The following is a 27,837-nucleotide window of genomic DNA, read 5'->3' on the forward strand; positions in this document are numbered from 1 at the left end:
TCTTTTTTTTAAGATTTTTATTTATTTATGTGACAGAGAGACAGCCAGCGAGAGAGGGAACACAAACAGGGGGAGTGGGAGAGGAAGAAGCAGGTTCATAGCGGAGGAGCCCGATGTGGAACTCGATCCCAGAACGCCGGGATCACGCCCTGAGCCGAAGGCAGACGCTCAATGACTGCGCTACCCAGGCGCCCCCCAATGCAATTTTTTTCTTAACTTAGTCGAAATTGTCCTTTTTTTCAGTTAACGTGAAATCATGGGTATTTGTAGTATAGAAAACAATAAGGATTAACATCCTTAAGTATATAAGAGCTCTTACAAATCTATAAATTCCCCAGTGTATGCTACTCTTTTAAAAGTCATATAGGTTGGAACTCTTTTTTTTTTCTTTAAAGATTTTATTTATTTGAGAGGTAGTGAGTATGGGGGGGAGGGGCAGAGGGAGAGGGAGAAGCAGACTCCCCCACTGAGCAGGGAGCTGGGTGCAGGGGCTCGATCCCAGGACTCTGAGATCATGACCTGAACTGAAGGCAGACACTTAACCGACTGAGCCACCCAGGCGCCCCTAGGTTGGAACTCTTATACATTGTTGCTGAAATGTATAATGGTGCAACCATTTTGGGAGTTTCCTAAAAATTTAAACATTGATTTTATCATAGACCTAGCAATTCTATTCCTAGGTATTTTCCCAAGAGAAGTAAAAGCATGTGTTCAAACAGACTTGTAGGCAAATATTATAACAGCATTATTCATAATACCCAAAGACTGGAAATAACCAAAATATTCATCACTGGTGAATGGATAAACAAAATGTGGTACATCCGTATGATGGAAAACTATTCAGCAATAAAAAGAAATGGAGTACTGATATATGCTACAATGTGGACAAATCTCAAAAAAACGCTCAGTATGGGGCGCCTGGGTGGCTCAGTCGTTAAGCGTCTGCCTTTGGCTCAGGGCGTGATCCCAGGGTCCTGGGATCAAGCCCTGCATCGGGCTCCCTGCTCCGCTTCTGTTCCCTCTCTCTCGCCGCCTCTCTCTCTGTCAAATAAATAAATAAAGTCTTTTAAAAAAATGCTCAATAAAAGAAACACAAAAGATCCACACTGTATGAATGATTCCATTCGTTTGAAATGTCCCAATAGACACATCTTTAGAGATAGCACATTAGCGGTCCCCCAGGGGAAGGAGTGGGAAATGGTTGCAGATGGGCCCAGCGAACTTTTTGGAGTTACACAACATTTCTAAAACAGGATCGTGGTGATGGTTGCACAACTCTGTAAATTTGCTAAAAAAAAAATCACTGAATCATATACTTAAAACAGAGAATGTTATGCTATTTAAATTATGTGTCAATAAAACTTTTTAAAAAAGTCACAGAGGTGTAGTCAGGGGTGATTTACACCTGGAGCCCTTGCATCTACGGGGAAGAGAGTGTCTCAGGAGGCAGCAGTGAGGGCATGCTTGTCTTCTTGCTGCTCCTAACATTTCACCATGACTAACAATGTTTGCTGTAGGTTTTTGGTGTCTTCAGGTTAAAGAAGGTCCAAGGTTGGGAAGAGTTTTTATCATGAATAAGTATTTATTCATACCGTTAGTCGTAACCACTCTCCTGACTTGTGACCATTTCATTGGTCTCTCTTTTTTTTTTTTTAAGATTTTATTTATTTGTCAGAGAGAGAGAGAGAGAGAGCACACAGGCAGGGGGAGTGGCAAACGGAGGGAGAAGCAGGCTCTCTGCTGAGCAAGGAGCCTGATGTGGGACCTGAGCCGAAGGCAGACACTTAACCAACTGAGCCACCCAGGCACCCCTCATTCGTCTTCTTTATACCTTTATCACCTCTAGCACACCACCCATGTTTCCTCCAACAGCATACTTTAATTTTTTGGAAATTTTTTATATAAAAGGAATCATGTAGGATGAATTCTGTCTGATTACTTTTCCCTTTTATCTACTTTTTATGTGAAATTCATATGCATTCTTGCTGTATATTTTTCATTGTCATTATCATTGTATTACATTGACTGAATATACTACAAGTTAGTTATCCACTCTTCTGATGGACATTTGGGTTTTCCTAATTCGGGGGATATTTCAAACAATGCCACTGGGAACGTTCTTGTATATCTGTTGGTGCACGTAGCATGAATTTTTGGACTGCGATTATGGGTCATTGAGTATGTGTGTCTTAAGTTTTCTTAGGCAATGCCAGCTCTTTTCCATAATGGTACACTTGCACAGCAGGTTATCAGAATCCCAAGTATTCTGACCTTAAAATTTTGACCAATCTGGCTGGTATGTGGTGTTTCCCACTGTGGTCTTCTGTTTTCATCTTTCATTACTAATGAAACTAAGGATCTTTTCATGTGCTTATTGACCATTTGAATTTCCTTTTTCCTATTTTGGGTTGTTTTTTTTTTTTTTTTTTTTTTTTTTTTTTTTTTTTTTTTTTTTTTTTTTTTTTTTTTACAGATGTCCTTTTTCTCTTACTTATCTGCATGAATTTTGTATATACTCTGAAAACTAATTCTTTTTCAACTATACGTATTGCAAATATCTTATATTTTCTGTGGCTTCTTTTTTTCTTCTCTCTTTATGTGTTATTTGATGAACAAAAATTCTTAATTTTAGGTTAATTGAATTGTATGTGAACTCTTTGTTTTGGCTTTTCATATAAAGAGCATATAAAAGGATTTTGTTTTAAAAATCCAGGGGTAGAGGGGCGCCTGGGTGGCTCAGTCATTAAGCGTCTGCCTTCAGCTCAGGTCATGGTCCCAGGGTCCTGGGATCGAGCCCTGCATCGGGCTCCCTGCTCAGCGGGAGCCTGCTTCTCCCTCTCCCACTCCCCCTGCTTGTGTTCCCTCTTTCGCTGTCTCTCTCTCTGTCAACTAAATAAAATCTTTAAAAAAAGAAAGCAAAACAAAAAAACGTCTGCCTTCGGCTTGGGTCACGATCCCAGAGTCCTGGGATTGAGCCCGGCATCAGGCTCCCTGCTCAGCGGGGAGTCTGCTTCCCCCCGCCCTCTCTGCTCCTCCCAAACACTTATGTGCTCTCTTTCTTTCTTTCACTTTCTCTCTCTCAAGTAAATAAATAAAAGCTTTAAAAAAAAAAAATCCAGGGGTAGAATTCACCAGTGAAGTCATCTGATCCTGGACTTTTACTTCTTGGGAGGTTTTTGATTACTGATTCGATCTCCTTACTAGTAGTTGGTCTATTCATGCTTTCTATTTCATCATAACTCAGTCTTGGTGGTCTGACAGTCTTTGTCTTTTAATTGAAGCATTTCATTCCACTTGCACTCAATGTAAATTACTCATATAGTTGGTTATACACCTGTCGTGTTATTGTGTGCTTTCTCTTTGCTCCATTTGTTCTACATGTATTTTTCTTACCTGTTTTGCCCTCTTTTTAAAAATTTATTTATTTATGTAAAGATTTTATTTATTTGAGACAGAGAGCATGCGCAGAGGGGGAGGGGCAGAGGGAGAGAGAGAAGCAGACACCCCACTGAGCAGGGAGCCCCACATGGGGCTTGATCCCAGAACCCTGGGATCATGACCTGAGCCAAAGGCAAACGCTTAACTGACTGAGCCACCCGGGCCCTGCTGCCCTCTTTTTAATTGGATATTTAATTTTTCATTGTTCTTATTTCCCCCTCTACTAACTTAGAAGTTATATGTTCATTCGTATTTATATTCTCTCGCTCTCTCGGTTTATCCTAGAAATAACAACTTGCACATTTAGCTAATACACACACATACATAGACACCCAAATGAGCATACCTGCCTAGTGAAGTCTGCGTAAGCTCTGTGGATTATACCAGTATCAGCTTCTTGGCTTTGATATTGTGCTGTGGTTTTGCAAGATATTATCACAGGGAGAGGGTGAGTGAAGGGTACAGAGGACCTGCCTATACATTGCTTTGAAACTTCCTGTGGATCAAAATAAAATGTCATTTTATCGTAATATTATGTTTTACTGTAACTTTACCATTTGATTTGTGTTATAATTATTTTAAAATAAAACCTGCAAAATCTAAAGTTCGGAAACCTTTCCTTCCTTCTGGATTCTGTAAGAACCTTAGGATTGTCGCCTTGTCTTTTACATTTTTGTTTTTTGACTCTGCAGGGGGCATCATTATTAACGTTTTATGTAGTCTGCATTCTTTTACGTTTACCCTCATATTTACCCCTTTCATTGCTTTTCCTCTCTTTTCCCCATAGCGCTCCACTGGAGAATGTTCTCCTTCTCTCTGTTCTACATCCTTTACAGTGAGCGTGCTGGTGACAAAGAGTTTCTTGTGTTTTGAAATGTCCTTATTTTATCCTCAGTCTCGAAAGATATTTTTGCTGTGCGTCAAATTCTATTTTGGCCTTTGCTCGCTTCTACCATATCAAAGACATCATTGCAAAGTTATGGTTTCCATCGTTAGTAGTGAGAAGTCAACTGTCAGTCTATTCAACAGTCTTTTCAAAGTATGTTAGTATGGGTTCTCTGAGAAGCAGATGCCAAGATGGGATGAAATGCGTGAAGGTCTTATGAGGGGAAGTTCCTGTGTCAAGGAAGCAAGAAGGGAACTGGGTAAGGCTGGACAGCTGTCGAGCCACGATGCAAGTCCTACCTCAGGTGACAGTGAGAAGCTGTAGAGACATGGACACAGGCGTCAGCCAGGGGGTCAGCCAGGTCTGCTCCACAGCTCAGGGCTTCCCCTCCTCTCCCCAGGGGGCCCTGTCATCACTGCTTTGGGACTTGTTCAGAGCATTTCTCTGGGGCCTTTAAGGGGACTGGAGTCCCTCCCACAAGGACCTTTTTCTCCTAAGAACAGCTTTTTCCACCACATCTTTGAGTGTATTCCGGTCATTGGGCCCAATCCTGTGAATTAGAAGCAAGGGCCTGCTATCTGTTTAAAAATACGAATTATTCATTTTTCATAATTAAAAAAATTTTTTTAATTTCAAATTTAAATTTTTCATAATAACATGTTCACTAGGGTACCTGGGTGGCGCAGTCAGGTAAGCGTCTGCCTTTGACTCGGGTCATGATCCCAGGGCGCTGGAATCAAGCCCCACGTCGGGCTCTCGGCTCAATGCAGAGTCTGCTTCTCCCTCTGCCACCCCCCCCCCAGCTCCACGTACACATGTGCACGTGCGTGCTCTCTCATCTCTCAAATAAATAAAATCTTTTTTAAAAAAAAGTAGTAACATGTTCACTGTGAAAATACGAAAACACAAACCTATATAAACAGAACACGTGGGGACACCTGCCTGGCTCAGTTGGTGGAGCATGCAGCTGTTGATCTCGGGGTTGTGAGATCGAGCCCCACGTTGGGTGTGCAGATGACTTAAAAATAAAATCTTTTAAAAAAATGAAAAAAATAAAGAAATGACCTTGAAACCCCAACCTAGAAGTGACCGTTCCGAACATCTTATTGGAAAGCATCGTGTATTCTTTCTTGTATGAGTGCTTTTGCATTCTTTAGGCTGTCCCGTCGCATGATTTTACCCTTCATTCGGTTACTGTGGCACACCACCTCGATGGCTTTGCGTGTGGTGAACCGTCTTTGCGTGCCAGGGATGAGTCCCACATCGTCATGGTAGATGAGCCTTTTAATGTGCCGCTGAAGTTAGTTTGCTATGATTTTGGATTCCGCATTTCTCTATGATTAAAAAATATTTGTCAACATTTTCCTGGCTGTAGGACATTCCATTGTGCAGACGGACCGTTTCCTCATCACTGAATACGTAGGTTGATTGTGAGTCAGTATTCGTGAACATTTCTAAGACTCTTAATTTTTTTAAAAGATTTTATTTATTATAGAAAGAGAGAGAAGGCACAAGCAGGGGGGAGGGGCAGAGGGTGTGGGAGAAGCAGACTCCTCGCCGAGCAGGGAGCCCCATGTGGGCCCTGGGATCATAACCCGAGTCGAAGGCAGATGCTTAACTGACTAAGCCACCCAGGCATCCCTCTAAGACTCTTAATTCTTATTGCTACTTTGCTTTTCAGAAAGCTCTACAAATTCACACATCCCTAGCAGAGGGTGAAGGTCTAGGGCTGGACTCCAGTCGGTCTCCCATTCTGCTAGTTTATAAATGAGATTTCTCTGGAAGGTTTGATTGCAGTGACACGAAATCACTTGTGCTGTCGGTATAGTTGAAAAATGACCCGAACGCCTTATTATTTTAATTTTTCAAAACGTTGTTTATGTTCCCCCTCCTCTTCAGGGAGAGACCAACAGGATTATAGCCTCCCACACGATGAACAAAAACTCATCCAGGTCACACTGCATTTTCACCATCTACGTGGAGGTGAGCGCGAGCTCCTAGAATAGCCCAGAAGGGGTGGCCGAGTCCCATAGAGCCTGCTGTGTCTGAAGCTTCTCCCTGTAACGTCTAACCTTTGTTTGGATGTTTCGTAGGCCCATTCACGGACTTTATCAGACGAAAAGTACATCACTTCCAAAATTAACTTGGTGGATCTAGCGGGCTCGGAAAGGCTGGGGAAGTCTGGGGTAAGTGGGTAGCAGGAAGCCCCTTCTCAACAAGCCACAACCTGTTTCTGGCGTAGCGCCCGTGCGCATGGGCCGTCGCTCCTGGGGCATTTGTGAGCCCAGTCCTCAGCTAGGCACAGTAGAGCACGCGGGCTTGACCTCGTGGAGCTGGGGGGACAGAATTAGTAGAGGTGAGACAGCAGCCATGTAGTGGCTGTTCTACCTAATGGGATTGTTGTAAACATGGAATGAGATGATGGCCCCTAAATTCTTAGCAAGGCGCCGGGCCCTCAGTAAGGGCTCCGTAGATGCTCTGTGCTGGTATTAGCTTTTCTCTGTGTAGGAGGGTGAGTGTTCACACGAGTCTTTCGGTGAGTGTTTCATCTCAGATGTTCATAGGAGTGTGAGTAGTAGCATAAGTATTGACAGGAGTATGCAGGGAGCATTCCTATGTGCATTTTTTAAAAAAGATTTATTTATTTTAGAGATAGGGGGAGAGAGAGAGATCGTGTGCGCAGGGGGGAGGAACAGAGGGAGAGGGACAAGCAAACTCCATGCTGAGCATAGAAGCCGACACAGGGCTTGATATCAAGATGCTGAGATCATGACCTGAGCCGATATCAAGAGTCCAACACTTAAACTGACCGAGCCACCCCGGCGCCCCTCCTACGTGCATTTGTGTAAGTGCTTTTGCATGTATGGTAGCCTCCGGATGATTTGCTCAAGTATCTGCACAAATATTTCTGTGCGTATTCATACCGGTGTGACTCCTGAGCATTCCTATGAGTGTTCACGTAAGTATTCATATCACGCATACGCTCCCATGAAGATTTGCATGAGCATTCCTGGGAGTATGAGCGTTAGCCCGAGATGGGGTACAATCCCACGAGAGAAGAGCTGGCTCTGGGAGGGAGGCTCTGGCCTGGCCACCCACCTGCAGCGTTCTCCGTGGGCAGCCTCCCCATCTGGCGCGAAGTGGACTTGACCTTTGGTTTGTAGTCTGAGGGCCGCGTGCTGAAGGAAGCCACCTACATCAACAAGTCGCTGTCGTTCCTGGAGCAGGCCATCATTGCCCTGGGGGACCAGAAGCGGGACCACATCCCCTTCCGGCAGTGCAAGCTCACCCACGCCCTGAAGGACTCGTTAGGTGAGGGTGCGGTTGGTACCCCGGGAGGAGGGACAGGCTGGCCTAGCTACTGCTGGTGATCATGGATTTGCTCCCTGCTGCTGGCCTGCACTTCCCTGGGGCCTTTTCACGGTGACCCCTGACACAGACACAGCTGAACAGGCAGAAGCATGCGTGGTACCCTCTTCTGTCACCCACGGTGTGCAGTGCTGTTCCTCAGCACCTTTGCTGAGGCTTTTGCCTCTGCTGGGAATACCTTCTTATTTCCCCTCATCCCTAAACCTGGCAGAATCCTTCAGGGCCTTCAAGTCTGTGGTGGGCGTCTCCCATGCCACCTTCTCTTCCCCTACGGCCTCCGTGACAGAGGAGCAGGGGCTGTGTCTTTTCATCCTTGTGTCCCCAGGCTTTCGTGTTGGACCTGATGGCACAGTCACGGGTGTCTGATTATTCATGGAGTGCAACCAGGAGCAAAGCCTTGGCCCACAGCCCTCTCCCCTGTCCCTCCCTCCCCATGCTATGTTTCCTCTGCTCTTCCCCCCGCTCCCCTTCCCTTCCCTCCTCCAGCCTCATACATGCTTGGATGTGTCCCCTGTGACCCTGTCTGAGTCAGCTCGGGTGGCCATAACAAAACAGCGCAGACTGGGGGGCTTACACAACAAACGTTGATCTCTTACGGCTCTGGAGACTGGAAGTCCCAGATAAGGTTCGGCATGGATGGTTCCTGGTGAGGACTTTCTGGCTTGTAGACGGCTGCTTTCTTGCCGTGCCTTCACATGGCAGAGAAAAAGAAGAGATGGACCAGAAAGAGAGACAGAGTTCTGGTCTCTCTCTCTTATAGGGGGCACTGATCCCATTATGGGGGCTCTACCCTCAGGACCTCATGTAAACCTCATTACCTCCCGCAAGCCCCATCTGCAGATGCGATCACACTGGGGGTAGGACTTCAACATAGGAATTTTGACAGGACACAAACACTCAATCCATAAGAGACCCCCACCAGCCTTAAAGGAATCTCTTGGCAGAAAACCCACATGGTTCATGGCCCTTCTGTGTCCTGGTTTCTGCAGGGGGAAATTGCAATATGGTCCTCTTGACGAACATCTATGGAGAAGCCGCCCAGTTAGAAGAGACGGTACGTAAAGACAGCCCACGCGGCCTAGTTGGAATCCTCCTCATGGGTTCCAGGGCTGGGTAAGGCTGGCTCTGGGCTGGTTAAGCTGGCATACTTAGCCATAGACGTTGTCAAGAGGGAAGGGATCCAGGGGATGAATCAGCCAAAATTGCTGCGGGAGGCCCAGGCAGGATTCACATACCAAGTACCTAGGGGCAGAGGCTGTCCTGAGGAAGAGACAAGGCAGGAAGCAGGCACAGCGTGGGGGCCTGCGTGAGGAGCGTTTCGCAGGGGGCAAGGACCACCATGCTGCCCGGGGTGCTGCTCCTGTGAATTGGGATCTAGGACAGCTGATTTCTTGTTCTTCATAATTACACATTTAAAAATCTTAGAAGCACCACAGGTGCTGGCTGTGGTTATAAGGCCGGTGTGAGCTGACAGGTGTTAGGCATGTGCTGTGTGTAGGGTGGTGGGGGGTTCTGGGAGGAGAAGCTTGGTAGAGGTGAGTTACCTGTGGCATTAGACCTCGGAGTTCCTTGCCATGGCCCTCAGGAACGTGAGAGGCCCAGATGAAGGTGCCCTTCAGAGGAAGAGGGACTTTTCCTGAAACTGGAGTGCGGAAGGTGGGCACCGAGCCGGCTGGGGTTAAAGGATGTGTGGTACAGAAAGCAGAGATGCTCCTGGCAGAGGGGACTGTGGGCCCGAAGGTGTGGGCCATCCCAGGAACATCTGGCCGCTGCTGGGAGGGCTCAGGAAGCAGAAGGGGAGGAAAAATGGCAGAGGTTACATGGTGGCCCACATGGGCCCTGATGGCTGGGGCGGTGACACAGGTGAGATCACACAGCTGGGCACCCCAGCGGGGGCTCCCTTCTTCCTCTGAAGGGCCACTCATCATAAATAACGCAGATTTGGAAAGCTCTCCATAGATATTTTGTTTTGTCAAGTGTGGATGTTTAGGGCAAGCTTCGGTCATCTGGAGAATCCACTTAGGAGAAACGGGTCCTTTCCAGGCACACTGCAGGGCCTCCCAGGTTCTTGCATTAGGGACCAGCCCTGTATCCAGAGAAGGTGCCCTGGGACTTGGGATCCCGGGAGGGAGCTCCTGCTGACGTGCGGGCAGCATCCCCAGAGGAAGGCTCCCGGTCTCATAGCATGACAAAGCACGGGTGAACCCCTAGAGGAGCCATGTGAAAATTGGGCCTCCTGCCTGCCTTGTTGAGAAATGCCCTCCAAGACAGCGGAAGGCCCCCCTCTCCTTATCCCCACCCCTGAGACAGTCACCGTGCAGGCAGCAGCTCTCCTGGTACCTGTCATCCCCAGAGCTTTGTGACCCAGGGCGGAGCCCACAGTCCAGAGTTGCTCTTGGAGGGGCCTCAGGGGTTTGGGACAAGGGCATATTGGGGTGTGGAAGCTAATGATTCTCTTTTTCAAATGCTTGAAAACTTTTACATGGTTCCTGGCAAGGATCATGTTGCTGTATTCAGTGACACTGCTTGTAATACGTGTGGGAGTAGATACAGCGAGGGAGTCCTGGCCACACTTGCTGCTGTGCTTGGAGCAGGAGAGCCTGATTCCAGCCCACACAGAGACGGCTCCGGCTGCAGTGACAGGGGCCTCCTCCTGAGGGCTCGCTGTGGGCCAGTTCTGTAGAGAACATGTTGCATACTGCTTCACTGAGCCTCCCAGACTCTGCGAGGCAGCTCTCCCCAACTTTACAGAGAAGTTCCAAAACCTGTCTGAGGCTGCACAGTTGGTCAGCGGTAGAGTTCTTAACCACTAGACCAGACTGCTTGGAGGAAGAGCCCTTTCAGGCCTTCTTCTGGGTCACTCCTGGGTGACTCCCCCCCCAAGTCTGCTTCTGTTTCAGGGCTGTGAGTCCGCACGGCATGGTGTGAGGCTGGGATCTCAGGGCCGCCTTGTGCTACCACTGGCTGTTCCCCACTGCCAGGGAGCAGCCCTCCACCTCTCATGTAACATGACTGTAATGGAGCCTTGGGGCTGTTTCTCAAGTGCCTACTTACGCGGCTGCCTCATGGGCCTCCAGACGTAATTACCCCTGCCTAGCCGCCCCTCTGGAGGGACTCGGGTGGAACCCCCAAGAAGGAGACCCCACACTTCACTTTGGAGTATATCTATATGCAGGGATTCATCTTCCCTGGTGGGCTCCTTTAATCTGCTTTGTAAATATCTCTACCCACAAGCAATTGGCCAAAGACATAGAGATCTGTCTGATCTGTTTTTCAGCTGTCTTCACTGCGGTTCGCCAGCAGGATGAAGCTGGTCACCACGGAGCCTGCCATCAACGAAAAGTACGATGCTGAGGTACTAAGGGGCTTGTGGGCAGGTGTCTCACTGTGGAGAAGGTGTGTGGGTTTGCTGCCTGGGTCACACAAGCCTGGCTTCCCTTCCTACCTCAACTAAAGATACGCATGCCATCCTGGGTCAGTCCTTGTACACTCTGGGACAGGCCAGAGTCATCAGAGTCCCTGGAGACTCCCTGGGGGGCCAGCACACAGGTGAAAGGGCTAGATCAGGTTACCACCCAGTTCGTGTGCGAGGCTTCAGGGCCTCTGACTACCCGGGGCTTCTATATGAGAGTTCCCTAGAGCAAACTGTTTCAGAGTTAAGTAAGTGCGGACCAACTCTCAGACTCATTTGGTTATGTCACAAGAAACCTCTTTCCTCCCAGCCTGTATGATCCCTCTAAGCAAGCACAGCTGACCAACCAGAAGGCATGCTCAGCATCAGCACTAACCAGGGAAAAGCAGGTCGAAAGCTCAGTGGAATTCCACCCTCAGACTAGCCAGAGCTAGAATTGTTCTGACGATGGAGAACGATGGTGAGCATCCGCAGAGACAGGAGCGCGTGTCTGTTTCTAGCCAGAGTGTCCTCCACACAGCTGCTTGGGAGAGCATTTTGGCAACATCTCGCAAAAGCAAAACTCATTTACCAATAATTTGGCTTTCCTTTAGGATGCTTGTAGAATCATGGTTACCAGAGACGGGCATATGCATGCCCTAGGCTCATGACAAAGAAGTTAATTAAACCTTCCAGATTCGAAATCCCTGCGGCTCTGTGGAGCTAACCCATGGCTTAGAGGCTGAGGAGGGGAGTGGGTTCGAGCCATGGCTCTCAAACACGCGCCGGTATCCGAACCCCAGGCGGGCTTCTGGAACAGCAGGTCACTGGACCCATTCGCTGAGTTCCTGATTCCACTGGTGGAGGGGTGAGGCTTAAGGATTCACATTTCTAGTAAGTTCCCTGCTGCTGCTGCTGCTGCTGCCGTTCTGGGGCCATGCTTGAGAACCACTGGCCGCCCCATTGGGCTGTCCTGGTGCGGCCACCTGCTCTCCTTCCATCAGCTCTCTAGCCTCAGCGAGATGCTAACCCATTCTAAGCCTCAGTGTCTTTGATTGTAAACTGGAGAAGGAGCAGAATCCACTCCCAAAGAGATGTTGTGAAGAATAAGATAACGGGGAGAAACCCCTTAAGCAGTGTCCCTTTCTGGGTGGACAGTCTAGAGGCCTTCTTCGCATATGTACGGACGGAGCTCGCACTGCTCATTGTGTAGTGAGACGTTGGGGCCGTGATCAGTAGCCCCTAATTAATAGGAGAGTAGCTGAGGGACGGAGGGAGGGAGCCGGGGCTCGAGCTGCTAGCGTAGAAAACCTCACATGGGATTGCAGCGGGCCAAATGCTAGCCTCTGTCATTTCCCCCGAGTCTAAAAACATGCAAAGCTGAGTATCGTTAATGGATAGATGCGAGTGCAGTAAAAGAAAAAAACCATGGGGGTGGAAAGACCGAAGCGAGGCTGGGGGTTCCCCCTGGGATGTCAGGGGGCATGGACTTGGAGTGAAGTTCACAGGGGCTTCACACGTACCTGCCATGTTTTGTTTCTTAAAACAAAAAACGAAAAAACTGAAGCCAACAGGGCAGCATGCTCCTAAAGTCAGGTTTTGGGGTGGTCTTCCCAGGTTTCATGGCATCATTTCCTATGCTTTTCTGTAGCTTGGAGGTTTTATTTATTTTCGTTAATTTTCTCACCTGGTGTTCTCTGAGCTCAGCAGCCCCGCATCGCCACGCACGAGCCTGGCTGGGTAGGCGTTGCACCGGACAGCAAGCACTTCCATTCCTTCCATGTAATTTTTGTTTGGAAATCTGCATTGTTGGTCCTGGCCAACCAAGTCTCCGTGTCATCCAACGTGACCGTGTTTATCATCTTTAGGATCAGAATTTATGAGCATGAGTTCTTGAGAGAGACCTGAGAAATGACTTCGGTTGCCCCGTTGCCTGGACTATAGCCAGACTGCCTGTATTATTTCTAGCACCGTCTTCAGCATAGATGCCTGTTTTCAAGGCAGGCGGGGTAGCTTCCGTGGAATTTCCTTGGCGGTGGGGCTGGCTGTAAGGTGGGGCACTGGGTTCCTGGTCCGCCTCTGCCACCAGTCTTCTCTGAGCCTCGGGGTTTTCACCTATGAACCAGGGGTTGGACTGGTGAACTCCAGTGACCCTCCCACTCTGTGAGTCTGTGGTTCTGTGAGGGGGTGTAAATGTTGCGAGCCTTGGGCATAAACAGGCAGCAGAGACACTTGGTGTTCTGTTCTGCTGAGAGAAGAGAGCACTTGCAGGCCGCCAGGGGTGGGGGTGGGGGTGGGGGTGGGGGTGCGGGGTCAACGAGGGGAGCTTCCTGGGCTGAGCGCCGCTCCTAGTATGGTATGCTACTTAAGCAGAACTTTCTGAATTATCCTCATTATGTTTATGCTGAAAACCCCTGATCGTCAGGAAACTTATGTGAGCCTGTGCTGATTCCATCCAGAAAATGTCCCTGATCTTTAAAGGAGTTGGCAGGTTTTGTGTTCCACTTGGGGTACAAAAAAAAGAGCCGGTCAGCCCTGTTCTGTGGGGTCTGCTACTTCAGCCCTGTGTTTCTGAGCAGTTTCTCCAATCAGTACAGGGAGGAAGGCGAAGGCCACTAAGTCTGCCAGGCATTCGGAGAAGCAGCTCCTGTGCTCTCGGGATGCGACGTGGAGGCTGGTTCCCCTGGGAGCAGGTGGCCCATTTCCCCACTTCACCTGACTGGCCCAGAGATTTAAACCTGGCTCCCCGTGCCATACTGGACAGTCATCCTGCTGGGGGCCCTCAACAGTGCAGCCAGACTTTCCGTAGTTAGGGCATGATATCTTTTCCAGAGCAGAGATCCCTTACCTGAGAGGAGGGGTTGGCGACCAAGCCTCTCCTGTTGACCTCCTAAGAAAACTACCTGAAAGGGACCATCCTGGGGCTTCCCAGAGGGGAGAGCCAGGATTTGGACCCTGGTCATGTGCTCTGAGTCCCTGGCTTTGTGCCCTGAATTGCCACAGAGCCACCAGGATGCTAGGGTTCTGTCACCCCTTGCTGCAGACTGGTCACAGCTTTGGTCACCAGTCCCAGGATCCAGTTGTCAGGGGCTCCCTCCAGTGGCCATTTTTTGACAACTGTTCACAGTGAAGTTCTCAGCCTAAAATCCCTTGAGCCTCTTATCTGAAAGACTCTAGGGCAGTATCTGTCAACGGTAAAATGACTCAGCAATTGTTTCTAAAAATATATCATTTCTTCATTCACCTAAATTTTACAGAGCACTTACCATGTGCCAGACACTTTTTGAAGCACTTGGAGTGTTAGTATACAAATAAACTTTGAGGACACATCTCTGTCCTCAAAGAGCTGACGGTCTGCTGGGGGTGGGAGAGAAAGAGAGATAATAAATATAAGAAATAAGTGAGTCTAGGGGTGCCTGACTGGCTCAGTTGGGAGAGCATGTGGATCTTGGGGTTGTGAGTTTGAGCCCCACGTTGGGTGTAGAGATTACTTAAATAAACAATAAAGAAAAAAAGAAGTGAGTCTAGATCTTGCTATTTGCAACAACATGGATGGACCCAGAGGACATTACACCAAGTGAAATAAACCAGATACAGAAAGAAAAATATTGCATGATCTCACTTGTATGTGAAACTTAGAAGGTCAAATTAATAGAAGCAGGGAGTAGAGCAATGGTTACGAAGAGTGGGGGCAGGGGCTGAGGAAAGGGGAGATGTTGGTCAAAGGGCACAAATTCTCATTTATGGAATGGATAAGTTCCGGGGATCTAATGTACCAAAATGGCAGCCATAGTTAATAATATCGTATTGTATACTGGAAATTTGCCAAGAGAGTAGATCTCAGAGGCTCTTGAGACACACAGGAAAACGGTCACTAGGTGAGGAGATAGATATGTTAATTAACTTGACTGTAGTAATCATTTCACTGTATATATGTATATCATGTTGTACACCTCAAATATGCCCCTAGAGAGATTGTGGGTTCAGTTCCAGACCACTATAATACAGTGACTATCACAATAAAGTAAATCAAATGAATTTTGTGGTTTCCCGGTGCCTATAAAAGTTATGGTTACACTATACTGTAGTCTATTAAGTGTGTAGTAGCATTGTGTCTAAAAAAAATTGTACATACTTTAAAAATGCTTCATCTTTGGGACACTTGGATGACCCAGTCGGTTGAGCATCCAACTCTTGATTTCAGCTCCGGTCTTAATCTCAGGGTCATGAGTTCAAGACCCACGTTGGGCTCCATGCTGGGCGGGGAGGCTATGCCAAAAGAAAAGAAAAGAAAAGTAAATAACTGTTAAAAAATACTTTATTGCTAAAAATGCTCACCATCATCTGAGCTTTCAGTGAGTCATAATCATTAATCACAGATCACATAACAAATATAATAATAATGAAAGGGTTTGAAATATTGTGAGAATCACCAAAATGTGGTACAGAGACATGAGGTGAGCAAATGCTGTTGGAAAAGTGGTACCAAATAGACTTGCCTGACATAGGGTTGCCTACAAACCTTCAGTTTCTAAACAATGCAGTATCTGGGCAGTTCAGTAAGGCAAAGTGCAATGAAATGCGGTATGCCTGCATACAATTTCTCTTTAAAGATTTTTTTTTAGACATTAAAAAAAATAGGTAAGTTCTAGAGCTCCACGGTCCAGTACAGTAACTGCTACTTGCTTGGGGCTATTTAAATTAGTTAAATCAAAAGTTCACTTTCTTGGTCACACTAGTGACATTTCACGTGTCCAGTAGCTACATGTAGCTCACGGCACAGATATAGACCATTTCCGTCATTACAGAAAGTTCTATTAGACAGCACTGCTCTAGGGTATGTTGGTGATAAGTGCTATGAAAAAAATTAGAGCAAGATTTGCAAAAGAGTGGAGGTGGGGAGGGGATTGCAGTTTTCCGTGGGGTGATTGAAGTGTGCCTAATTTAGAAGCTTTTGAACAAAGACTTGAAGGAGGTACGGGGGTGAGCCAGGGCAATACTTGGGGGAAGAGCGTCCCCAGGCAGAGGGGACAGGCAAGGCAGAGGCGGGAGTGTGCCAATTTGGTGGGACTGGAATGAGCTGGGGGGGAACAGCAGGGAAGAAGTAATGGGGCACAGAAACCTGGAAAGACACAAAGGTAAAAGGACAAAAATGTTGTGTAGTGTCGTTTGTAGCAACAAAAACATTAGAGGTGACGTACATGGTTAGCAGCAGGGAACGGTGATGTCTTTGTGCAGTGGTCGGGAAGGATGTGCTTGGAAAGCATCCTGGAGGCAGTGGGCTGTACCGAGAGGGCCGTCACCCTGGTAGACTGGAGATCTGAAGCTCCTGGGAGTTGGGGTGTGAGGTTGCCCTGCAGGTTCCTGTGCTCACTCTGTTCTCTCTCCTCTGCTGTAAGAGACAGAGGCCAGGGGACTGCTGAGACCCCCGAAGACCCTAAACTCACCCCAGTTGGGGAAAAGTCGCCAGCGGGGGAGGGAGTTGTCCAGATGCTGACATCACAGCCATGGGTTTCCAGGAGGGGCCATAGGGTCCAAGCATAGGTTGGGGAATTGTGGGCTTGATGTGGAAGAGGCAGGGTGGCCTCTCTGACCGTCCTCCCTGCCCCACCCCAAACTATGTTTCCTGGCAGCGAATGGTCAAGAACCTGGAGAAGGAGCTGGCGCTGCTCAAGCAGGAGCTGGCCATCCATGACAGCCTGGTAAGGGACTAGAGGCAGGGGTCTGGGGTGAGGGGCTGGCCGGACTGCTAGAGGGACTCGGGTCAAGGTACCAGGTGGGCAGAGGACTGGGTGGACAGGGACCAGATGGGTAGGAGGGCCAAGTAGGCAGGGAGACTTGGGGGTTATAGGGGCTGGGGAACAGGGATGCCTGGTGGGCAGGGATACTGGAAGAGCAGGAGGATGTGGGGAGGGATGTCAGATATCAGGGAGCGGAGGCAGACAGTTGACAGGAGAATGAGAGTCAGGGGGCCAGGTACCAGGCAAGTAGGGCAGGATCAGACAGCATGATGGTCAAGGTCGGGGGAGGTGGGGCAGATTGGGCAGTGGGGGAGGGGCAGCAGCAGAGGGCCCTGAGGGCAGAGGGTGGGAACAGGAAGATCTCTGGTGGCTTGCCTGGGCCTACTCGTGGTCCAGGGGTCCTCTCAAGGCAGAGGCAGCCACCCGCCTCCCATGGCCCTCATGCTACACAGTCTGCTGAGTTTCAGCCAGCAGAGCCCCCTTGCTTGAGCGGCAAGCCCATGTCAGGCAGCTCTTGAGACCCAGTTGTCCCTCTGTGACCCGAGCACCTGGTCAAGACCCAATGGTCAAGGGAATGGAGCTGGCTTAGGTGGCCGGGGCCTGTGTCCAGCCTCCCCACCTTGGTCCTCAGAATGACCCCTGATGCCCCTTTTGGGCTCAGGTGTTTGGAGCTTGTTGACGTGTTCTTCATCCTCCTCCCAGGCCAACCGCACCCTCGTGAACTACGATCCCATGGATGAAATCCAGATCGCTGAGATCAACTCCCAGGTGCGGAGGTACCTGGAGGGGACGCTGGATGAGATTGACGTAAGGAGCCTCTCCTCGGGACCACGCCCTCCCTATCCTGCGCATCCCCCCATGTGTGCTGTGCTGGCCTTGGAACCTCACACCGAGTGGGTATAGTGGGCATGGGGTGGGTGCTGCTGGACCCTATAGCCTACCGAGGCCTCAGCATCCATGTTGAGGGTTACAAGGATGGGTGTGCCCCTCAGAGTGGCCAGTAGCCTTGACCCGCCTTGACCACATGGTGGGTGGTCCATCACCGTGGGCACAGGTGTGGTCCCTGGAGCCAGGCTGCTCTGGATCACATCCCAGCTCGGTTGTCTCCTTGCTGAGTGACGTCAGCAAGATGCTCAACCTCGTGTCCTTGGGTGGCCACACCTGTTGAGTGAGGAGGGAAACCAAAGTGGAATTAACAGGTGCTCAGCTGTGCCAGGCGGAGTGAGGCCGTTCAAGGATGGTGGTCATGTGGGCTGGCAGGGCAGACAACCAGGGCCTGTGTTGGAGTAGGCCAAGGAGGAAGAGACAGCAGCCACACAGGGAAGGGGCCTCAGGGGGAAGGATGCATTCTGTTTTTACAGTGCAGGCCAGCAAACCCCTCATCAGGGAGCTACATGGCAGACCCCCCCCCCCCCCCAACTGGGGCCTGTTACCGTGGCAGCTATAACCAGCAGGCCTGGGACAATCGAGGGGTGGGCTCTTCTGGCCTTGGAGCAGGCTTAGTCCTGACTGACCCTCCGTCAAGGGTAATGCTTGTGGTCTGTAGGGCCAAGAGGAAAGCCAGTGGCCTTCCACTGGCCACAGATGTGTATGTGCCACACAGAAAGTTCATAACAGAGCCTTGTAGAAACAGGAGAGAGCTGAAGACAGTACATTTTATTAAAATTTTTTTCTTAGTATATTCAAGAACTAGAGTCATTTTAATTTTATAGATACCTTCACTTAGAAAAGGTAGTTTTTAAAGATTCATTTATTGCAGAGAGAGCGTGAGCACGCAAGCGTGGCACGCGGAGGGGCAGAGGGAGAGGGAGGAAGAGAATCTCAAGCAGACTCCCCGCTGAGCGCAGAGCCCAATGCAGGGTCCATCTCAGGACCCTGAGATCACGACCTGAGCCGAAACCAAGAGTCGGCCACTTAACTGACTGTGCCACCCAGGCGCCCTAGGAAAGGTCATTTTTACAGCCTCAGTAAATACTTAGTTTGAAAACCATGAATCAATTGTTTCTCTGTTCTTGAGGAGGTTTCAGATGTTCCATTCTCAAGACATGATCAAAGTTAGCCAAGGAGGGGCACCTGGGTGGCACAGCGGTTAAGCGTCTGCCTTCGGCTCAGGGCGTGATCCCGGCGTTATGGGATCGAGCCCCACATCGGGCTCCTCCGCTATGAGCCTGCTTCTTCCTCTCACTCCCCCTGCTTGTGTTCCCTCTCTCTCTGGCTGTCTCTATCTCTGTCAAATAAATAAATAAAATCTTAAAAAAAAAAAAAGTTAGCCAAGGAGTCCTGGTTTCTTCACTAACTGTAGACACACCCTCCGTCCTGTGCGGCCTGAGGCCCAACCTCTGCCTTGCTGTCTTCCCTCCAGATCATCAACCTCAGACAGATCCAGGAGGTGTTCAACCAGTTCCGGGTGGTGCTGAGGTAAGGGACCCCCCCCCACCCACCCACCTGACTCCCACATCAGGCTGCCATTTTCATTTCCGATGGTCAGGGTGTGACCTCAGAGCACACTGCCTTGTCTCTCGTGGGTGAGAAGCCAGCTCAGAGTCCTGGGGGTGTGCCCAGGCCCCTGAGCTCTCAGATCCTCCAGCCCTCCCCTTCCCCTGGGGGAAGCAGGAAGGAGAACCCTCCATTCAAGGGCAACTCAGAGAGGAACTGGTCCCTGGTGGGTGTTTCCTGAGTTCCTTAATTAGACAGGAGGTCCTGTGGAGTGCCAGCCCTGAGTGTGGCCAGAGCGGGGCATCGTGGATACTCCCTGTGCCCCACCCCCACCTCAGGAGGCGTTTGCAGTTTATTTAGGTGCAGACATACCTGTGGGCTGAGCAGCTCGTGCTGGGTGGTGGCGCAGATGTGGGTCACGTGATTGCCAAGGGCCTTTTAAGGATGGAACCTAGGTGGGAAAGCATGGTCCCGAGGCAGGCTTACAGTCCTTGTTAAAGTTTTCGTGGAGCAGAAGTGCCTGGTGCACAAGGGTGGCCACTGTGGATTTTAGGGCTGGACAGTGGGTGTGTGCACTGAGGAATTGGGGTGTGGAATGGGCTTGTTTGGTCTGGTTCATGAAGAGGGTGTGGCTCCATCACAAGGGGCCACACCCAAATGACTTCTTTTTTTTTTTTTTTTAAAGATTTTATTTATTTATTCGACAGGATAGAGACAGCCAGCGAGAGAGGGAACACAGGCACGGGGAGTGGGAGAGGAAGAAGCAGGCTCATAGCGGAGGAGCCTGATGTGGGGCTCGATCCCATAACGCCGGGATCACGCCCGGAGCCGAAGGCAGACGCTTAACCGCTGTGCCACCCAGGCGCCCCCCCAAATGACTTCTAATTCCCATTCTTGGTTCTTGCTCTGAAAGTTTCAGCCTGGTGCCAAGGTGCGAGGTGTTCTCTCATTCTCTTCTTCAAGCCAACAGGAACAGGAAGTGGAGTCTGCTTTGCGCAGGAAGTACACCCTCATAGACAAGAATGACTTCGCCGCCATTTCTGCAGTCCAGAAGGTATGCATGGTTGCTTCTTGTTGATGGCATTCACATCAGATTTTTTTTCCATTCCCACGCCTTTCCAGAAGCAGCAGGTGTTCCGCATGAGAGCAGATCGAGGGTTGCAACAGATAAAGGAAACACCAGGAAGAGTGTGACCCACACATGAGTAAACCGTATAGTATTCAAAATGATCTCCAAAATTGGAGACATGACCATAAACATGACCATAAACAAGATCAATTCCTGGAGTTAGGTTGGAAACAGGCCCTAAGATCCTCAGGGTGTGGCAGGAGACACCAGACCATCAAGTGGAGTTGTTGTGGAACATGGACATTGGTAGGGTGGTCAGAGATAGTGCTGTTGGAGACAGCCTGAGGCTATTAGCCTGGGCCTGCCACCTTGGCATGTGGGCTGAATATACCCACCTGAGCACATGTATACTTGGGTCCCCCACAGGCCAAAACCCTTAATCTAACCCTCAGCCCTATGGCTGGCCTCTCTCCAGGCAGGGCTTATGGACGTTGACGGCCACCTAGTGGGTGAGCCTGATGGACAAGGCTTTGGACTCGGGGTCACCTCTTTCTCTACCAAACCTGGGAAGAAATCCAAGTCCAAGAAGACGTTCAAAGAACAGCTCAGGTGAGGAACCTTCCTGTTGCTTTATCTGCTCAGCCCCTGGCCCTCCTCGGCTGGTGAAAGAGGACACAAGCTACTGTCTTTGCTACTGGGTGGTCCCAGTCGTTCGTGTTGCTGCCAATACTAGCAACATCTGTGGGGCCCAGGCTGCGCTGGTTACCTCTTTTCCACACCCAGGAGGTAGGAGTTCATGCCTCCATTTTGCTGATGTAGAAACTGAGACTCGGAGAGGGGAAGTCACTTCCAAGGTCACAGCACTGAGGAGTAGTAGAGTAGAAGAGAGAAGTCGGGCTAGCACCCCCCTGCCCCGGGACTACGTGCAGAAACCACCCCTAACTGGAGTCCTTCTGTGACCCAGCTGTCTAAAAACCCCAGTTCGCCTTCCGGACAAGAATGATTTGTGTGCCAGGTGAGAGGGTATCAGGGCTCCTTAATGACACGCCCTCCCTGGAAGGTGCTGGTAGCGGTGGACGTGAACACAGGCTCTAGGAGGCTCCTGTCACTGAAGGGGTCACCTTGTGTGAGGCATGACAGCCTCTCTGTCCTTCCATTTCCTTCTCCCTAAATTGGGAATCGTAATAGTAATTTCGAAGTCAGGAGAGTTGTTGGGAAGGTAAATGGGTGACTGCAGTCCCTGTACCTAGAGGGTACGCAGTGCGAATGTGGTGTTGCCGTGAATATCATCTGTTAGAGGACACGGGCCAGGGCCGATTGTAGAAAACTGTTCCATGCAGGATAGGAGTTGGGTAGCAGGGGTTGCCGAGGCCCCTGGCCTCCTCCTGACGGCTCAGGCCTGCTCAGATGTGCCTCTCTGAAAAAGAGGACCCTGGGTGCCATGACTTGGAGAGGGAGGGCAGCTACTTTCCTGGGAGTGGGTGTGGACACTCGTGGAGGCGGTTGAGCGGGTTGTGGGCTGGTCAGGGCAGCGGGGCAGACATGTCTTGCTTTACCTTTGGTCTGTAGACAGACCTACCCTGGGTGGGAGCTGTTCCACTCCTTCCTCGGGATGCCTGTATGATGAAGACCTCCGCAGCCCAGATGTTCCTGGGAGCCCGTGGCCCACCCCACAGGTCCGGCTGCTTTCAGACCTGGAGACTGCCTAGTTTTCCCAGGTGTCTCCTGCCAGAGACTGCTGAGGGAGGGCTCCTCGGTCTGATGAGAGGGAGAAGAGTGCTCTCCTCTCCCTCCCCATCTGCATGGCTTAGGGTCGTACTCTTTGCCCTTTGGCCTAGGTGTCTGATCCAGCTAGGACTGAATGGGATGCGGCTTCCCATGTCTGAGGTTTGGAAATGTCACTCCCCTAAGTACCATGACGGAGCCCTGGGGCCTCCCTGCCTTCTCCTTCCAGCTCCTCTGCAAGAAAGGAGGGCGCCAGCAGCCCTGTGAGTGGCAAGGATTTTGAGGTCTCCACCTCCAAGACCCAGCTGACCCCATCCTCCAAGGAGGGGGATGTCAAAGACCTGCCTCTGCGGGACCTGGAGACCTCCAGCGCTGAGCCCCTTCCCTCGGACTCCCCAAAGGAGGAGTCACGCCCACCCAGGTAACCACCTCCTGCGTGTGCTCCAGATCATTCAAAATTGTGTGATCTGCAGCATGTCAAGAGCGCCCGCAGATAGATGAGAAATAAAATAGGGGATAATAGGCAAAGACGAGGAGCACAGTGCAGAAAGAAGAACGTGATGGCTTATCCACATGCGAAATGCTCCTGTCTCAGGAGTCCTCCAAGGTACACAGTTATATGTGGAATCATTGTGGACCCTTCAAATAGCAATTATTTAAATAATTACATTTACATTTATTTTATTTTTTAATTTTATTTATTTATTTTTTAAGATTTATTGATTTATTTGTCAGTGACAGCATAGTCACATAAGTAGGGGGAGCGGCAGGCAGAGGGAGAAGCCTACTGTCCCTGCTGAGCAAGGAGCCCGATGCGGGACTTGATCCCAGGACCCTGGAATCATGACCTGAGCTGAAGGCAGATGCTTAACCGACTGAGCCACCCAGGCTTCCCTAATCACATTTACATTTTAAAAAGTAACTAATGCGTTCAAAAGGCCCCAAATTCTCAAGGTATGAGACCCCTTCCTCTAGCTACCCAGTTCCTCTCCCTGGTGAGCCAGTAATTGAGTGTTCAGTAATGTATCCTGAGGAAATAATTAGAGATGTGGGCAGTGATTTATGCAAACAGATGTTCATTGCATCATTAATTTAAAAAGCCAAAAACGATTTTTGGAAACACCTTCAGCAGCTGACATTATGGGAAAGGTACTAAGTGAATTATCATCTGTGTCCTTGGGATGTACAAGGATGTACGTGAAGAATTTTTTCCCCAGCAGGTGAACATTGTCAAGAACTCAGAGAAGTTGAAAGTACTGTACAGCAAACACCCTCTTGATTCTACATTTAACACATTACTTATTTCATCACGCATCCATCTTTCTCTCTATCCCTCTTATTTTTTGGATGCATTTCTTTTTTTTTTAACTCTTTAAAAAATTTTTTATTATTTTTTATTTTTTAAAGATTTTGTTTATTTATTTGAGAGAGAGAGAGAGAGAGCACACACAAGCAGGGGGGAGGGGCAGAGGGAGAGGGAGAAGCAGACTCCCCGAGGAGCAAGGAGCCTGATGCGGGACTCGATCCCAGGACCCTGGGCTCATGACTTGAGCCGAAGGCAGATACTTAACCGGCTGAGCCACCCAGGGGCCCCTAACTTTTTTTTTTAACATTCATTGATTTTAGAGGGAGAGGGTGAGCGATCAGGGGGAGGGGCAGAGAGAGAGAATCCTGAAGCCGACTCCCCTCTGAGCAGGAAGCCCAATGTGGGGCTCGATCCCAGGACCCCGAGTTTACAACCTGAGCCAAAACCAAGAGCCAGCCATTCCAACTGACTGAGCCACCCAGGCACCCCTTGATGCATTTCAGAGAAGTTGCAGCCAACACTTCACCTTACCTGTCATTAACCAGAGTTCCCAGAGTGCCTTAGTGCATGAAGGAAGGCCTCTGTGAAAAACATAAGATGTAAAATCACATGTACTGCGTGACCTCAAACATTAAAAAATGTATCAAAGAAATCCCTGAAGGAGATAGACCAAAGCGTGGTTGCCAATAGGTAGCAAGTGGTTTTTTGCTTTGTTTTCTGTTTTTTCTACTTTTCCTTGCCGTCCTCACTTTCTGCAATGGTCACGTGCCCTTGTGTGCAGAGAGACAGAGACGGGGGAGCAGTTCCTGCACAGGGTGCCTGAGAGTTCTGGCCTCCTGCCCACGGAACACCCCCCCCCCCCGTCCCCCGGGAAGAGAGGCGAAGAGCCTGGTGGCTCTGGCCTCCTTTCCCCTCCCCTTCTGTCTTCAGGCCCAGTACCCCACCCCCCAAACCCGTGGCCTTCGAGGACTTTAAGAATGAGCGGGGCAGTGAGATCAACCGCATCTTCAAAGAGAACAAATCCATCTTGAATGAGCGGAGGAAAAGAGCCAGCGAGACCACGCAGCGCATCAATGCCATCAAGCGGGAGATGGACATGACCAAGGAGGCGCTGAATTTTCAGAAGTCACTCCGGGAGAAGCAAGGTGAATGTTGGTGGGAAGGTGGCTGTGGGCTGTGGGAGCTGAGCCATCCTGCTCTAAATGGGGCAGTCTTGAGCCCTGGAGGATGGAGATGGGAGGGGGCTGGCGGAGCATGTGGGGGTGTGGTCTTCACGCCTGCGTCATCATGTGGCTCTAATCAGCCCTGAGGAGCCATAGGCTCCTTCCCTGTCAGTCAGCCTTTGCTTGTGGGTCTCCCATTATTTTGTTGTCTCAGACCTAGGTGCTGGGCCTTCTCCCTGACATGTGCTCCTCTCAGCGGAGCAACAGGCCTTACAGAGGCTTCCCCAGGGAGATGGGCAGCTGGTGACCCCCACAAGGGCCCTACATCCAGGTGTGGTCTCCTCACTGCCCAGGGTAGTCTGATTGGCATGGGGGTGCTGGTTAAGACACAAGAAACCGAGGAGGGAAAGAGAATATGGGTCTAGGGAGGGCCTAGGGAGTCATTGTCACTGAGACCATTCCTCATGCCACACCCTCGACACCCATGCTGGCCTGACAAAGTCTCATCTCCTAAGGCAGGTGGTGTGGGAGGTCCTCAGGCTCGGTGAGCAGGGACCTCAGTGTGGGGAGGGTGCTCACCTGGTCACCCTGACCCTGGTGCCCTTGTCCCGGTGGCGGACAGTGCTCACCCTTGCCCTGAGGTGCTCTCACACCTTGAGTGTGCAGAGGACTCATCGGGGAGGGCTGGTCGAACACAGACTCCCAGGCCCCGACTACTGGTTCTAACTCAGGAGACCTGGAGCAAGGCTCAGAACCTGTCCTGAACTCATTTTAATGAGTAACCATCCCAACTCTTGAGGCCAGAGGTTCAGAAGCCACATTCTTGTTCACATTCCTGGTCCCATTGTCCTTCTCCTGACAGGGCACACTGGAGGTTACTGGGCTTTCCCTGGCTAAATCACAGCCCTGTTCCAGGTGGGCTTCCCAGGCGGCGACCTGTTGGGGCATCTCTAGATAGCATTTGTTTTATTTCTGTAGGCCAGGTGGACCATCTCGCAGTGAGATGTGCACTTCACTCATTCACTTCTCAGAGGGCAACTCCAAATTCTGGAGGCCACTCTGCTCATACCCTACAGACCAACCATGATACAGTATTCCAGAGGGATAGGCCTCCACAGGTCTGGGTACGGGGAAGGGCTAGTCATGGTGGCTCCAGACATGCCCCCACCCAGAACCTCCAGGGGGAGGGTCTTACAGAACCAAGGACTTCTTTGTCCCTTCTGCCCATACCTTCTTTGAATATGCAACTTATTACATATTTACATATCTTAAATAATATATATTCATGCTATGCTGACATATCATTTATGCCCAAATATACCTGAAAACAGATATTTTTAAAGAATGAGATGAAGATTAAATAAACAATATTTTAAAATAGTTAAAATCTGGGGGTACCTGGCTGGCTCCGTTGGAAGCGCACGTGACTCTTGATCTCAGGGTTGTGAGTTCAAGCCCCACCTTGGGTGTAGAGATTACTCAAATAAAAACTTAAAATAGAATAGGGGCGCCTGGGTAGCGCCATCGTTAAGCATCTGCCTTCGGCTCAGGGCGTGATCCTGGCGTTCTAGGATCGAGTCCCATATCGGGCTCCTCTGCTGGGAGCCTGCTTCTCCCTCTCCCACTCCCCCTGCTTGTGTTCCCTCTCTAGCTGGCTGTCTCTCTGTCAAGTAAGTAAATAAAATCTTTAAAAAAAAAACTTAAAATAGAATAAAACATTTAAAATTTTATCTATGAGTATAAAGAACATTTTTTAAAGACTTTGTCTATTTATTTGAGAGAGAGCACAAGTGAGTGGCAGAGGGAGAGGGAGAAGCAGCTCCCCACTGAGCAGGAGCCCGATGCGGGGCTCGATCCCAGGACCCTGGGGTCATGATCTGAGCTGAAGGCAGGAGGTTAACGGACTGAGCCTCCCAGGAGCCCCCAAACAAACATTTTTGCTCTTTCCCCAACATCAGTTGTTTTCCATTTGGTGTTAAAATATCAAATAAAATGCTTTTATCTTGAGGGAATAGATGAAGTAAATTTGCTGTATGATTCATTTTGGTTGATAGCCACTTCTTGGCCCAGAAAGGTCAGCAAATTTCGCATGTTAATTAGTGTTTTGTGAAAGAAAAATGAAAATCACTTGCAGTTTTTCCCTTGGTGACGGTCAGAGAACCCCCCGGTGGGACACAAAGTGTTCACAGTCCCTCCCCATGTCAACAGAACACTGTAAAGACTTTACTCTGTAGAGGACTTGTGTCTGTCACAGTGACCACACCGGAGACTGCCCATAGCACACAGACCAGGCCGCTCTGCACTGAAGGGGAAAGACCGGGTGGCAGGGCCACTGTGTACCCCCCCCCTCTAGACTTCTTGAATTGGGACCAATTCGAGATTCCTAATTGCCTCTCCATAAATGGTGACAATGTACCCTAAATTTTTCCCAGTACATATCAGTGGAAGGACACCTGGAGACTGGCTCGTGCACCCCTGCCGCACACCTCAGTCACATGGAGGACTCACTCTCCAGGGTTCCTGGGGGTAGAAACCCTACAGTCCTGGGGCGGTTGACATGATGCCTATGCTGAGCTTTCAAGGTCCCGTGGGCAGTGGCCCGATGAGTGAATGGCTCCACAGACCGTGTGATTTTGTCTTAACTCAGCAACCCTCATCTGACAGACCTGAAAAGCTCATGCAGAGACTGTAAGTGACAAATAGCACAACTGACCCCTCTCCTCCTGGAGCCTCTGACAGCCTCTTGACATGACGCAGATTTACACGCTCTGTTATGAGTAAGGAACGTCGCCCGAGTGCCTTGTGGTACTAGCCAGTGGTGGCAGTTCATGTATGTAACTCATAAAAAAGGGAAACATCCATCTCACCGAGGGACTACTGAACTATCTTTGGCCAGGGAGGTGTAAGATCAAAGTTAAGTGTGCAGGGGCGCCTGGGTGGCACAGTGGTTAGGCGTCTGCCTTCAGCTCAGGGCGTGATCCCGGCATTCTGGGATCGAGCCCCACATCAGGCTCTTCCTCTATGAGCCTGCTTCTTCCTCTCCCACTCCCCCTGCTTGTGTTTCCTCTCTCGCTGGCTGTCTCTATCTCTGTCGAATAAATAAATAATCTTTAATTAAAAAAAAAAAGTTAAGTGTGCAGCATGGGCCATCTTTACCCTCTCCCCTGCCCACCTGTCCTGTAAAGTTGCCGGTGTGGCCCCCTCTGAGCTGAGCTCCTTCCGGTGAGACGTGTCCTGGTGGCCTGGCCCTCCTCGTGCTTTGCCCACCCCTGCCCCCACACCCCAGCCCTTCCTCTGGTCTCCGGTCTTCGTG

The 27,837-nt window shown here is 49.8% G+C and overlaps 1 protein-coding gene across 1 annotated transcript in view; it reads left to right on the top strand.

Moving 5' to 3' along the window:
• Positions 1-27,837, top strand: part of KIF9 (kinesin family member 9) — a 49,653-nt gene that overhangs the window by 11,837 nt on the left and 9,979 nt on the right. Inside the window, exons 6-18 of the mRNA XM_040628240.1 lie at positions 6,224-6,307; positions 6,418-6,510; positions 7,489-7,636; positions 8,683-8,747; positions 10,971-11,048; positions 16,718-16,786; positions 17,528-17,632; positions 19,188-19,243; positions 20,225-20,315; positions 20,806-20,939; positions 22,285-22,476; positions 24,292-24,512; positions 24,781-24,878. Coding sequence (XP_040484174.1) covers positions 6,224-6,307; positions 6,418-6,510; positions 7,489-7,636; positions 8,683-8,747; positions 10,971-11,048; positions 16,718-16,786; positions 17,528-17,632; positions 19,188-19,243; positions 20,225-20,315; positions 20,806-20,939; positions 22,285-22,476; positions 24,292-24,512; positions 24,781-24,878 — 1,434 coding nt within the window. The remainder of the gene's footprint in view (positions 1-6,223; positions 6,308-6,417; positions 6,511-7,488; positions 7,637-8,682; positions 8,748-10,970; positions 11,049-16,717; positions 16,787-17,527; positions 17,633-19,187; positions 19,244-20,224; positions 20,316-20,805; positions 20,940-22,284; positions 22,477-24,291; positions 24,513-24,780; positions 24,879-27,837) is intronic.

This window comes from Ursus maritimus, unplaced genomic scaffold, assembly GCF_017311325.1.
Source record: "Ursus maritimus isolate PB19 unplaced genomic scaffold, ASM1731132v1 scaffold_14, whole genome shotgun sequence".
In the NCBI taxonomy this organism is placed as follows: domain Eukaryota; kingdom Metazoa; phylum Chordata; class Mammalia; order Carnivora; family Ursidae; genus Ursus; species Ursus maritimus.